Below are 14,925 nucleotides of genomic sequence, written 5' to 3'. Positions count from 1 at the left end.
ATCATACACTCAGATTTCCTCACATGAGCTGAGCAGTACTGACAGCAGCCTTTAGGTGTTGGTTCAACCTGAGCGAACGATAATCACCAAACAACCACACAGAATCCTGAAGTTACAAGCATGAAATTACTTTTGACAGCAAATCTGTTTTTGCTCCTTCTCACTTTTATCGAAGATAATTTTTTCACTCAAATACAATGCGAGACAATTCTCAGTTCAGGCACTAAAACCAAAGCCTTGTTAGAATGACTGTCCTGCGTATGACACAGCGCTGACAGGAAGGAAATTCAAAGACAAGTGTGTGTAATAGAGAGGTGTCTGATAAAGCACCCTTTCCATTAGAGGCAACGGGGGAAGAAGAATTGAGACAATTTATCCACTGAAGTCTGCATATTAGAATATTCACTGAATTGTAAAGAGGGGAGCATGACCTTGTGAATTACAGCCTGGTATGAAACAGGAATATGATGCATACACACAATCAAGACGCAAGGCTTATTCAGGGAAGACGACCCAATTGAATACTGGCCAGTGTAACGCAATTAAGACAATAGTTCATACTGGTGGTGAGTATTAGCAACAGTTTCTGCAATACAAGTAAAAATCTTCTCTTGTGAATGTCTAAACTTCAAAAAATTTCCAGTCTTCACAGTTGGAGACTGAGGCCTCCTGGGGTGTTAAAAAAATGATTTACCATAATCAGAAGCGAAAAACAAGCCTTGTGTGCATGTATAAATTCTATGCGCCGTAGACGGGAGCTGATGTTGCATATCACTGGGCACTTGATTGACAGATTCTCTGTCTCTAGCTGACATGACTGTCAATCATCTTTTGCTTTAGATGATAATTATGAGAAAATTGCTAGCTATGATTGAGTTGTCTTCGGTTGGACTGTATTCCTTCTTTGGACCGCTGAACTGTTCCACCATGTTTCATCAAACATCACAAGGCTACAAAGCCATGTAAAAACCAAAAACTTAAAAAAAATAAAAAATAAAATGTACATCTTTGTTAAACTAAAATGTCTACCTTAAAATAAAAATGTCAGTTTTTCCATTTAGACTATGTCATGTTAATAAGTTGACAGAGTCTGTTTACACAATGTGAAAATAACCTTGTTGTTGGCAGAGACTCTTTTCACTATTTTCAAGTTTGCCTGCCAATTCTCAGACAATTTACCTTTAGTACAAACAGCATTTCACTTCTATTTACCCTGTGTGAATACCATCTATCACTATTTGCACTTAGTTTAAACAAGATGCTGTTTATTGATATTTAGACTTGGTGCAAACAGTATCTAACACTATTTGCAATCTGTGCAAACGGTATCAGTTATTACCTGCAGTTTGTGATAATAATTATAAGGACATTTCTTGTCAACTTTGGTTCAGTGATGGGTCACCAATTGTTTTCTTTTTTCTCCAGCAAAATCAGTGGAGAACCTCTGATCTTATATTTTACCTTCATGCATTAAAATGTATTTACAAAAGAAATATGACACAATATAAACCAAGACATATTGGCTACTGTTTAGAACAGCAGTCACAATCAAAGTGTGTCACTGACTTTGACAAAAACAAATGTTCTTGTAATAAGTCTCCAAAGCATGAGGAAACAAACAGATCAAAAGTACAATTAGCTCTAGGTCTAGATCAGACAAAAGCAGATTTGAAGTTTCTATAAGAGGTTCTTTGACCCTTGTTAATTACGTTTGAAAGTAAAAGCTTCTGTTTTAAGTCTCAGCTATTTACTTAAATGACTTTTTAGTTTTGCTAATGTAAAAAATCCAAACAGTGTTGGGTAAAGTTACTTTTAAAAGTAATATATTACTCCCAAAAAAGTAATTATGTTGTTAAACTGAAAAGTAACATGCATTACTTAACTCAAATATTACTGTTTAATTTATTAATGAATTACTTGCTGCATCAAAAAAGTAATCTGATTACGTTACGCACGTTACTTGTAATACGTGACCTTCAACATTGACAACAAACATACACATTTAAAATGTACAGTCTTACTCTTTCTGCAAATGTAACACAAAATTAATGATGAACAATGAGAAAATAAAAATAAAATCCCAGCTGATTACCTGCTTGTATCTGCAGAAGTGATGGCAATGAGGGGGGGTGCTCTCAACGGGAGGCTGGTGGGTCGAGGCTGGGCCGTCTCGGTCTCTGGTTTCCTCTCACAGTAGTACTGCTCTGCCTGCCTGAAGGCCAAAGGAGGCAGCTGGACGGTCCGACAGGAAAGCCTGCGGACCGCAAAGGGCTCCATGCAGGACAGCGAGCATGAGTCTGGGGACTCTGGGGTGCAATCTGAGACCTGAAAGTGTGAGGGTTTAATTAATGATTTTTCTGAAATGCATAACAGTATTAGAGCACTTTTAGTATTAGAGTCTTTTATTAAAAAATAGAGTCCAATTTAGATCTTTCAACGATGATCCATTTATCATGTGATAGGTTTTAAAGGGTTAGTTCACCCAAAAATGAAATGTGTGTCATTAAGTAACGTTACTCACCATCATGTCGTTCCAAACCCATAAGACCTTTGTTCATCTTCGGAACATAAATTGACATATTTTTGATGAAATCTGAGAGGGGTTTTTTTAGCCCCCATAGAAAGCAATGTAATTACCGTCATTCAAGGTCAAGAAAAGTAGTAAAGACATTGTTAAAATAGTCAATGTGACTACAGTGGTTCAATCTTAATGTTATGAAGCGACGAGAATAATTTCTGTGCGCAAAAATAACAACTTTATTCAACAATCTCTTCTCCTGCCTGTCAGTCTCCTGCGCAGTTGACACAGTGCAGCAATTCCGTGTTTACATCTGAACGCCGGCTCAGTATTGGCTGACGCTGTTCACATGAGCACAACGACACATGCATGTGATGCTGATACTCTGTTCCGAAGATGAAAGAAGGTCTCAGGGGTTTGGAATGACATAAGGGTGAATACTTAATGACAGAAATTTCATTTTTGGGTGAACTAACCCTTTAAGTGTGATTTTTCAGCTTGGCACTTTGGGATAGTTCGTGGTCCTTGGTGATTTGTATAATGCAAGTCAATGGCTACTGTCTCTGAGAGTCACAAACATATTACTGGTAAAATAAAATTAATATCCATGGCGCCAGATGATACACTGAGGTCTTACAAAGCAAATCGATCCGTCTGTGCAAGAAACTGAAAATTATTTACAACATTATTACATGTAATCCACAATCTCAAATGGTCCTGAGAGCATTCACGAGAGTCTTTGGCGCGAGCTTCCTGTCGCATAATGACGTATGCGCGGAAGCTTAAACGTTGAGAATCTGTGAGATCACGCATATATAGGTTGCTGCATCCAGGACAAGCACAAGTAAGTACGGTTGGTGGAGATGGGTAGGTTTTAGGGCTGTGAATTTTTTGGTAGACAGCGTTCACATTAAAATTCGATGCGATTCGATTAATTTGATTCGATTCTGCATTTTAATATGCATTTATAAGGATATTGAAATGCTTCCCTCAACGTATCTTAGTCAGGGTGCAAATTACACAGCGGCCTTCAGGAGGTTAGAGAGTAAGGGCAAAAACAAACAAACAAACAAACAAAAACCTTTTGTCCATTGTTAATGTTAGTTCATGTTAGTTTTCAATGATGCTACATAACTTTATTTTAATAGCCTATAAAAATTGGCATTTGTGGAAATTTACATAAGCCAAAACTTTAAAAGGGCTTTAAAAGTGTTGTTAGGCCTAGTTCATGTTAACTATAGAGGAGGATAGTGTTAAAGGCTAAACAACCTTATAAAAGTGTTCCAGGTACATTAAACATACTAATGCTTACATGGAGAGACTATCATGCACTTTCCCAACTAATCCTAAACTAACTTTTCTTCACAGAATAGTAAGAAAAGCCCTCTTTGTTCTCTTTATACGGAACATTTTCCTTCTGATGATTCTGGAAAAAAAACGCGCTGGGTTTCTACTGTTGCTATAGTAACGAAAGCAAACTTTAACGTGCATCTGATTGATAAATCGCGCGCTTTTATGTCCGTGTTGTTAATGTTGTAGTTATTTCAGCAGTTTCCTTCGTACATTCAGTTTAACGACATTAAGTTCATTTCATTTATCATTCATTGAACTGTGCATTTAGACACTTACATTATGTGCTTGCTCCGTCCATGCAATAAATGCGCGCCTTGAAACTGCTCAGGTAATGTCAATGAACCATTTCCGATGTTTCCACGTAATAAAAACGTTTCCACGTTTTATTTCAACAGTAGTGACCGCGCAATGACTTGGCAGCTTTATCAATGGCTTGAGCAGTTTGACTCAGGACTATTGTTGTCTTAATAGAGAGCTGTCATCTGCTCATGTGAACAGCAGTGGCCGTCCTGAGGAGAGCTCAAAGTGGGCTACGGACTGAGCGCGAGCGCAATCCAGTGAAAGGCGGTAAAGAGTGCAGCCGCGCGTGTCTGTGAAGGAGATCTGTGAGGGAAGGCGCAAAATGACGGCGCACAACGTCTCCATCAGTTTGCGCATGTAGTAATTTAATGTTTATATATTTTAAATACTGAATCGCTATAGAAAGCGATTAATCCGATTCTTAGCATTTTACATCGATTATCGACCGAAATAAACGATTCACGATTCAAAAAACATGTTTCAAGATCGATACATGCATCGTCAGTATTTGTAATCGATGCATCGAGAAAACGAGTGAATCGTTACACCCCTAGTAGGTTTAGATCCAGGGGGCGGAGACGGGTAGATTTAGGGATATGTAAAGTGGGAGGAGTTGGATCCAGATTCAGGGGGTGGAGATGGGTAGGTTTAGATCCAGGGGGCGGAGACGGGTAGGTTTAAGGATATGTTAAGTGGGAGGAGTTGGATCCAGATTCAGGGGGCGGAGACGGGTAGGTTTAGGGATATATAAAGTGGGAGGAGTTGGGTCCAGATTCAGGGGGCGGAGACGGGTAGGTTTAGGGATATATAAAGTGGAAGGAGTTGGGTCCAGATTCAGGGCGCGGAGACAGGTAGGTTTAGGGATATGTAAAGTGGCAGGAGTTGGATCCAGATTCAGGGGGTGGAGACGGGTAGGTTTAGGGATATGTTAAGTGGGAGGAGTTGGATCCAGATTCAGGGGGCAAAGACAGGTAGGTTTAGGGATATGTAAATTGGGAGGAGTTGGATCCAGATTCAGGGGGTTGAGATGGGTAGGTTTAGATTCAGGGGGCGGAGACGGGTAGGTTTAGGGATATGTAAAGTGGGAGGAGTTGGATCCAGATTCAGGGGGCGGAGACGGGTAGGTTTAGGGATATGTAAAGTGGGAGGAGTTGGATCCAGATTCAGGGGGCGGAGACGGGTAGATTTAGGGATATATAAAGTGGGAGGAGTTGGGTCCAGATTCAGGGGGCAAAGACAGGTAGGTTTAGGGATATGTAAATTGGGAGGAGTTGGATCCAGATTCAGGGGGTTGAGATGGGTAGGTTTAGATTCAGGGGGCGGAGATGGGTAGGTTTAGGGATATGTAAAGTGGAAGGAGTTGGATCCAGATTCAGGGGGCGGAGACGGGTAGGTTTAGGGATATGTAAAGTGGGAGGAGTTGGATCCAGATTCAGGGCCTGGAGACGGGTAGGTTTAGATCCAGGGGGCGGAGATGGGTAGGTTTAGGGATGTGTAAAGTGGGAGGAGTTGGATCCAGATTTCAGGGGGTGGAGATGGGTAGGTTTAGATTCGGGGGCGGAGACGGGTAGGTTTAGGGATATATAAAGTGGGAGGAGTTGGATCTAGATCCAGCTCCAAACCTTGGATCTTGGGTTCTGCAGTGAGGACCATCTCGTTCGACGTTATTTTCAAGAACAAGGTGGGAAAAATCCCAATTTCGAGCTGTCTTAGCTCGCGCTCCAGACTGTCATGAACGCGCCTAGGACTGTTTGCCGAGGCTGTAGATTACAGGTAATAATGTTGTAAATAATGTTCAGTTTCTTGCACAGAGACTGATCATTTCACTTCATAACTTGTATTATTTTGTTTTGTCTGTATGTTTTTCCCCCCTCAAATTGACGGTAACGTTAGCTATTTGACTTGCATTATACAAATCACCAAAGACCACAATTTCAACTAAAAATCTTTATTGTTTAACAGTCAACTGAAGAAAAAATGTTACCTACTACTACATCTTGGATGGCCTGAGGGTGAGCAAATTAACAGGAAATTTGCATTTTTGGGTGAAATATCCCTTTAAAACAATGAATGTATTCATATAATCTAAATGGACCATTAGCTTTTAATTTTTATAATGAATGAGTGTTCCATTAACTTTGGCCTAATTAATTTGAATATATATAAAACATTTAAATAATATTGAAATCACTGGAATTGCAACATCTAAAATATATATGCTCCAAAGATCTCAAATTAAAGTAGATCAGCCCATGAGACCATGTGTAAAAAGGTTTTACAGTACTATATTCGGAATTTGACAAATAAATGTGTCAACAACAACAACAATATATATAGCATAGAATCATCATTAGCATGATTTCTGAAGGATCATGTGACACATATCCATCAATTCATTCATCATTCCTGTTTGTTGTGATCATCAGTCCACTATTCTTTTTACAATATGCTCTGAAAACGCATGAGAGAGCCATCTCTCCCCTCTGGATACAACAAGGCGATATTGATTTGATACAGAGAGACCAGCTCTCTCCAAACAGCCTCAGGACAAAGTAGAACACACAAATCACCATTGATTCACACAAAGATGCTCTGCACTCATTGTCCTTCAGGCACTGATTTTGGCTCCCCAAAATGCAATGAAAAAGTTCGATTATCCTGAAAGATAAATTATTTAATAATTCTTAGTCAAAACCCCATTTAGATCTCTGACTGAAGGGGAAATGAAGGAGTACCTGTTCTCAAAGACAGGTATTTGCTTCTTTTCTGACACTGACATTTTCCTTTGTGTTCTGTTCTATAGAAACATCTCTCAGGAGGTTTACCTTATCACCTCATACATTATTAATTACTTAATTGTGTTCACTTAGATAGTGCTGAAAGCAAAAACAAGGTGTCCCATGTGAACTGAAGAGTTTAAAAAAAGTTCTGGCCTTCAGGAACAATTAATTTACCTTTTCAAAGCATGCAAGTTAGATGTAATGCATTTTTAATGCCATTGTAGGGGGTTTAACGGGGGAAGTGTGGATGCAAAGGGATATTTCATCTGGATATTCTAAAGTTTCATGCTTTTTTGCACAGTCTCACCAAAAATGGACAATAGAAGATGGTGGGGTCAGAATTCGCCGTAAACAACATGAAAACATGGATCCATCATGACTTGTATCAACAGTTCAGGCTGCTGGTGGTGGTTTAATGGTGTGGGGGGTATTTTGTTGGCATACTTTGGGCCTCTTAGTGCCAATTGAGCATAATTTAAACACCACATCCTACCTGAGTATTGCTGACCATGACTATCCCTTTATGACCACAGTGTACCCATCTTATGGCTACTTCCAGCAGGATAACGCGCCATGTTACAAAGCTCAAATCATCTCAAACTGGTTTCTTGAACATGACAGTCGAGTTCACTGTACTCAAATGGACCTCCACAGTCACCATATCTCAATCCAATAGAGCAGCTTTGGGATGTGCTGGAATAGGAGATGCGAATCATGGATGTGCAAATCTGCAACAACTCCGTGATGCTTTCAAGTCAATATGGATATATATATATATATATATATATATATATATATATATATATATATATATATATATCACAGACATCACACATACTGTATAAACATACAGTGGTCCCATTTTGGGAGGTGGTAGAGGATTAAATTACATCGATTTTTGACAAGCAATTTTAGTTTTGATGACAAATCAGATATGAACTAAAAACTAATTTATCTAAATCATCGCCGCCTGACTGTGAAATAAGAGTTTTGAACAGAAAATAAATGTCTTTTGACTCAAGGTGAGAGCATTAAACAATGTCTCACCTCTCTACTCGGATGGCTGTAGCCACATCCCGTGAAAAACGCATTAACCACAAGGAAACGTGCTCCCTATCAGGGGAACACCTCAATCTTATTCCCCAAATGAAATCTGCAATCCATCGGCCAACTCATAAATAAATAAGCGAGTAAATATGTAAACCTTTGATCCATTTACCAGTGTTTTCACAGATGCATTGAATATATCAACAATTTAATTATCGTCACTGATTCTTTGTAGCGCACCACTGCGTTTAAATATTGGTAAATGTGATTTCAGAGGGGAATGATTAAGGTGTCACATGGGTAAAGACCGGCATCCAAATGAGGTACTTTATTAAGAGAGATTTGATGATATTTAACGAACAGACTTCAAAGCAGACGATTTTTCTTTCTTCTTTTACTGTAGTTTGAAATCCAAATGTTCTGAATTGCTCAGGGATTCAGTCAGCAGGTATGTTCATTAGAATTTCAGGGAAGGTAAATAGCCTAGACAGTTTAACTTGTCATTCAAACACTAAAGAAAAATTCATTGCACATTTAATGAAAAATATTAATTGTGAAAAGGATGTTTTGAATATTAAAATGGACTAAATGAGCTGTAACTCACACATAAAGGCACTTCTAAATGACAAACTCCTAAGTAGTCCTTAAAACAAAAACATTTTAGACATCATTGAGTCCTGAAATACAGAGTTAAAACACCAAAAATGAATCACAGTGATATGAAGTTCTTTATGGGGTGCCAATGGAGCCTCAGCATTGCCCCGGGCTTTTGTGATGTGAGCAGTAACGTGGGTTACACAGGTGATGACAAGCGATGAGAGTTTCTTATCATGTAGCCTAGAGCTAAATGACAACAGGTCAATGGCAAATCTCAATTCATTAATCTTTCAGATGAAAGACTACACTTCATCTGCCTCCTTGAGACTAGTTCTGTAAGATATATTTTAGAGACATATTTCAGTTTAAAAGCTTACATAGGGCATAGTAAGGCTAAAGGCCTCCAGAATCCATAAAAAAAGTTTCATTTTATATTCCCCCAAACCACTAAATGGCAACCACCATAAACTCGTCACTATACAATGTGAACATTTCCTTATCTACAAGACTATAATATAATAACTATGACAAACAATACAATTAAGTAATTTAAATGTAACATAAATTGTTTTCCAAGGGTGAATCGATTAATTGGGATATGCAAAGAGGGCCCAGAATGACTGCTATTGTAAAATGTTTCTGTTCTAAGATGTTCATTGATTATTTCCAAAAAGCAGAATAATTCTGGAGTAAGATACTTAGTTTTGAGGTTCTGAAAATACACAGAAAATTTAAGATTTAAAAGGTTAGTTCACCCAAAAATGAAAATTCTGTCATTAATTACTCACTCTGTATTACGTTCCACACCCGTAAGACCTTCATTCATCTTTGGAACACAAATTAGGATATTTTTGATAAAATCCGATGGCTCAGTGAGGCCTCCATTGCCAGCAAGAAAATTAACACTTTCAGATGCCCAGAAAGCTACTAAAGATGCCTATCACTAGATATTGTTGAATAAAAAAGTCATTATTTTGTTTTTTGGCGCACAAAATGTATTCTTGTCGCTTTATAACATTAAGGTTGAACCACTGTAGTCACATGAACTGTTTTAAATATGTTTTTAGTAGCTTTCCGGGCATCTGAAAGTGTTAATTGTCTTGCTGGCAATGCAGGCCTCACTGAGCCATTGGATTTCATCAAAAATATCTTAATTTGTGTTCTGAAGATTAACGAAGATCTTACGGGTGTGGAACAACATTGGGTGAGTAATTAATGACAGAATTTTCATTTTTGGGTGAACTAACCCTATAAGTATAATATTTTACTTACTTTGAATAGTACTGAATAGTATCAGTACTCAGAAGTACTGTGATAAAGTATTGACTTCTTTCAACATTTCTGTTTATACAAATTATATTCCTCTATTAAAATGCAATAAAAAAGAGAGAAATGGTCATTTTGGGGTTGGTAAGATTTTATTTTAGTTATTTTTTTTTTGAATGAATGAATACTCTTTTGCTAACCAAGGCTACATTTATTTGATCATTATTTGAAGTGAAACAAAAATAATTTGAATCTATTTTAATATATTTTAAAATGTAATTTATTCCTGTGGTTACAGCATTACTCCAGTCTTCAGTGTCACATGATAATTCAGAAATCATTCTAATATACTGATTTGGTGCTCCAAAAGAAATCTTATAACTCTTAATGTTGAAAACAGTTGTGCTGCTTAACATTTTTGTGGAAAACGTAAATACTTCTAAACGGTATATATGCATTTCTCATAAAGTGCTGCACAAGCACACAAAGGTGGTAGAATAACTCAGCAACACTCCAGTTCATGGTTCACTCCTTCTGGGGTTTCAATCTTGGACAGCCGCTGGTTCACAGCTCAGATCATTAATCACTGCCACCAACCTGTTTGTGTTAAATAACCTGTCGGGTGCTACCATTTTACAAGTTAATGTCTTTTTTTAAACAACATACTCAAACCCTTCTGCAGCCAAGGATTCAGATGACGTTGTACTATATCACAGGTGTAAACAGCAATGATTTCCATTTGTTGCTTCATCAAGTGAAAACATCTTCATGAATATCATTCTCTTTGAACCTGTACCACCAGTCAAAGCTGGCTGTTGTCCATTGGTGCCCAATAATGATTAATAATCCTCTTAACTGATTCCAATAATTACTCAATGCTTGCATAGTGTCCAGTGCATTTGATAAAAGTTACACAATTGGAGGTTAATTGTTTGTGCTTGTGTATAGCATGAATGATTTCAGTGCACTCACACTCTCCAATTGATTTTCTCCGCTGCAGGCATTCTCTTGCATTGTTTGTCCCCCAGATAAAAGTTGAGGTTTCAGCCTCAAAACGTAGAAAGTCCTAGAATAAATTAAATAAAAAGAGATGAGATCATTTTTGATATCACACAAATCAAAGACTTTAAAATAAAGTGACAGCACACCACAAGACCAAATGTCCACATTTTGGCTCAAAATCCCATTTTGACTAGGAAACTACCAACATACAAAAACATCTTGTGCAGTTCTGGCATCAGAAATTGCATTTAAATAAATGTAGCCTACTATTCTTTTCATTAGTGAGTTTGTGGTCGTTGGGGAGAAGCTGATAATCTAGGAACCAATGGTTCAAGTGCCAGTTTTGCATGAAAAAAGAAATAATCAACTGCTTTCAAAAGCATAGACTACATGTACGCTTACACACACTGAGCTGTGTCGCATATCTCATTACATTTATGATAATCATTGCAAGTATTTGATATGACCTTGGAATTGTGTACACTTCTTAAATTAGTGCTTCATAAATAATTCATGAAGCAGAACAAACTGTCCTATTTGAAGTTGGCCAGTTCTACAAAGTCACTTGTTTTAAAAAGTCACTTTCAAATTAAGGCAAAAACCAAACAGAATCTTTGACAGATGCTAGCAGCTTCAAATAAATGTAAAACTTCAAGTTAGCATTTCAATATTTTCTTCTCGGTATGCTCTGTTTGAATATAAGAATGTAAATCCATCATTTTGTAATGTTAAAATTGAGATTCCTAACCGTGAGGTATTCAAGAACCTAAAACATAATGTTTCCATTATTGGGGTGGGTGATTATTCATGCCAATGCATTATTATTTGGGTAGGCAAGGCTTTTGTTGCATTATATAGTGACATCAGTCAGAATATAATTCACAAGTGAAATCATTATTTTCTCTCTCTGGATTCCTCCACGTGTTCCTGAAAATCTAATCAGTTCAGAACAAAACTGAATACGGCCTAAAGCTAAAGGGTGCAATAGGCTAAAAAAAAACCCTTATGGAAAATATGGTACCAAAATACATGTCAATCAAAAATTAATAATTTTAAAGTTTAAATGAATTTTGGTGGAACAAATGCTTTAAATTATAAAAAGGCAGGAGGGCAAAAGGTCCTTTGCCTATAGTAATATAGCATAAAGGCAATAAGGATAATAAAAATCAAAGGACTCTTTAACCCAAGGGGGACTTTAGCACAGCTGTACCCACAAACCAAACACTCAGAACAGAGTGGAGGGAAAGAGGAAGAAGAAAAAAAAACCTTTTGTTTTCACAGTTCAAGCTGAAGTTGAAGTCAACAGACTCAGCACAAATATACAGAATGAGATAAGATAAACTTGCAAAATGAAAACATGCTACATATGAGAACAAAATTTTGAAAGAATGCTAAAAACAATCTTTTCTTAGCCATGCAACATAAAATGTCTCCCGTAACAACCTAAAGATGGGAAAGAACGTCCATGGAATGAAAATATACCCTAAATAGTGTTTATAACCTGAAGTCTCTATCACCATCTAGTGGTTATATTGTGGCAGAATCAACTCGCATTACCATATGTTTTGCATGCTGAAAGTGCAGCTAAAAAGTGCTATAAACAAAACATTTATATTATGATTTACAATGTATAAACAAAAAAGTATATTATATAAAATGTATTCATTACATAATATTGCTATGCTGTTAATAATGTTAATTAATAGCTATAGTTCTTGCGCTATGTGCTAATTTTGATCACTTTGATTTTTATCTAGAAACTTTCATCATAAAACAACTACAGCTCGATTTACATTGTACTATATACAGTGGAAAATAGAGTGTTTCTAGAAAGAGGCCCCATGTCTCAGTAACTGCTGAAAATGTAAACTCTCTCAAACAATTATTTCCCCAGGCAAATATTTGTGAGTGTCACAGGCTAAAATAGGCATATGTCAATTATTGTTTATGGAATATTTTCCATGGGAAGCACAACTTTTTCCACATTCTTTTTGGCCAAAGTTCGTCAAAGAAATCCATCAAGCACTGGTAGTTGATATGATCACTTACAACCAATGGCATCCTCTATAAAGTAAATTAACTTTAATTCATGCATTGCCAACATGCTTTTAATCAAAAGTTCTTTTCCTTGTGATCGCCATGAGAAAGACTTTTTTTTAAACTGCGAAGGTAAAACCCATGTAATTTCATATACGCAATTGCAAATCTATTAAATACAAAGATAACCATCAACAGGAAACCAGAGGGCTTCATTTGTATCATTTAGCAAGCTGCGGCACATAAACCCACATTATAGTCATGTATATTTTTTTTTGCATATAAGCATTGACATTACTATGTTTAAATGTCAGTTATTTCCATGATGCCTTGCCATCTGCGTTTCTGCTGAGGTTATTGAACTCTTAACATGTCATGAGAGAGTTTGGGGAAAATGGTTGCACTGTTTCCTTCTGATGCCGTTGCAGAAAAGCATTTTCAACCTCTGCGCACAGGATGTTTGAAGGATTATATTAAAATGCAAACTTAAAATGGAAAATGAGCAAAGGCTTTTTTTTAATTCCATATATACTAAGATTTAAGATTAAAAAGCTGTCTTTTTAAGGTGCTCACAATAGACACAAAAGCCTTGACATACGCCAACAGCAATCTACCTAAATTTAGCCTGTGACATGCAAATGCAAGCGCCATTTCTTTCATTTTCTTTTTTGTAATACATGTTAGGCCACAGTTAATATGATGTCAACAAACTTTTACCATTATAATGTGCAAAAAACTGTTTGCATTGATTTATACTGACACCTAGTTGCATGGATGCTGCATTATTAAAATGTTTTTGCTGACCTACATGCCATTTTATAATTAATCAGCCATGATTCATTTATTAAGTGAGGGAAAGCATTTGATTAAAAGAGGGTAAAAGATAATGAGCATTAACCTCGACATATGACCAAGATGGCAGACTCCATGAGAAGACCTGGTACATTAAAAATAAAACAGCTTTAATTAAGCTACTGAAATGACTAGAGTCTACATATTTTGCAAGTGTACAGGATTTTAAACATTTTAACAGTACTATAATATTGACAAACAAGACAGTATTTTCATGTAAAATGTAGTCTAATAATCTACATTTAAAGGTGCTAAAGAGGATGTTTTGTTTTATACATTTTTGCAATATTACTTGAAACTGTCTTTACTAACTGATAAAAGACTATTTATTAGGTGCACTGAAAGGAATAATATTAATATACATCATCTGTGCACGAGGTAGGGCCTTAAAAACATCAGCTCGATCATCGCGTAAACGATTGGCCCTCTGGCTTGTCAATCACTGCCGTGACGTTCCTTGTGAGAGATGTGTGCGGCTGCGCGCTCCAGTAACTTTCCACACTCCACAAGCGCCGCATGCAATGTTTTTGTCAGGAGACAGGAGTAACAACTGCAGATTATGAGTTACCTGCGGTGAGTCCGACATAATGAATCCAAAAAACACGACACAGCGAATGCCGGTGGTAAACACTCGTGTTCCAATACTCGTGCACGAGTTTTGGGAGGCGTTCCTTTGAAATGAGCTGTGAAGGAGGGGGGTTGTTCTTACGCATGCGCTCATTTCAAAAACTTAGTAACAGTCTTTGGTTTCTCAGTCGACGAAAAGATCCTCTTTAGCACCTTTAATTCAGTGTTTTACTTGCTGATTCTTTGTAATTATGTGTGAAATTTACTAGCAATTGCTTAGTGTAAAAAGCTTTCAAATAAATCCTACTTATATTTTTTCAATGTATCAAAAAAAATCACCTTTAACTAGGGGTCACAATATATCGCAATACAAAAATACAACAATGTTGTATCGTGGATAGTGACAATATGTATTGTGCATAGTTCACCCAAAATTAAATTACCGTGTGAGGAATAAATTCAAGTTTACAGAGTTTTAGTTTCAGTACTACATTAAACTACTATACAGCCAAACCAAAATTTATACAGACATCTTAAACTGTATTAATGAATGAAATGTTCATTCACTATAGTTTAAAAAAAAAATGGTAATAAAATATGACAAGA

At 36.9% G+C, this 14,925-nt stretch overlaps 1 protein-coding gene across 1 annotated transcript in view; it reads right to left on the bottom strand.

The window, feature by feature from the left end:
- Positions 1-14,925, bottom strand: part of pde4d (phosphodiesterase 4D, cAMP-specific) — a 148,136-nt gene that overhangs the window by 127,625 nt on the left and 5,586 nt on the right. The window contains exons 2-3 of the mRNA XM_048208699.1: positions 10,834-10,927; positions 2,093-2,325 (exon numbers count right to left, since the gene is read on the bottom strand). Coding sequence (XP_048064656.1) covers positions 2,093-2,325; positions 10,834-10,875 — 275 coding nt within the window. The 5' untranslated portion in view covers positions 10,876-10,927. The remainder of the gene's footprint in view (positions 1-2,092; positions 2,326-10,833; positions 10,928-14,925) is intronic.

This window comes from Megalobrama amblycephala, linkage group LG12 (genome assembly GCF_018812025.1).
Source record: "Megalobrama amblycephala isolate DHTTF-2021 linkage group LG12, ASM1881202v1, whole genome shotgun sequence".
NCBI classification, from domain to species: domain Eukaryota; kingdom Metazoa; phylum Chordata; class Actinopteri; order Cypriniformes; family Xenocyprididae; genus Megalobrama; species Megalobrama amblycephala.
This window is presented reverse-complemented; position numbering and strand designations above follow the sequence as displayed.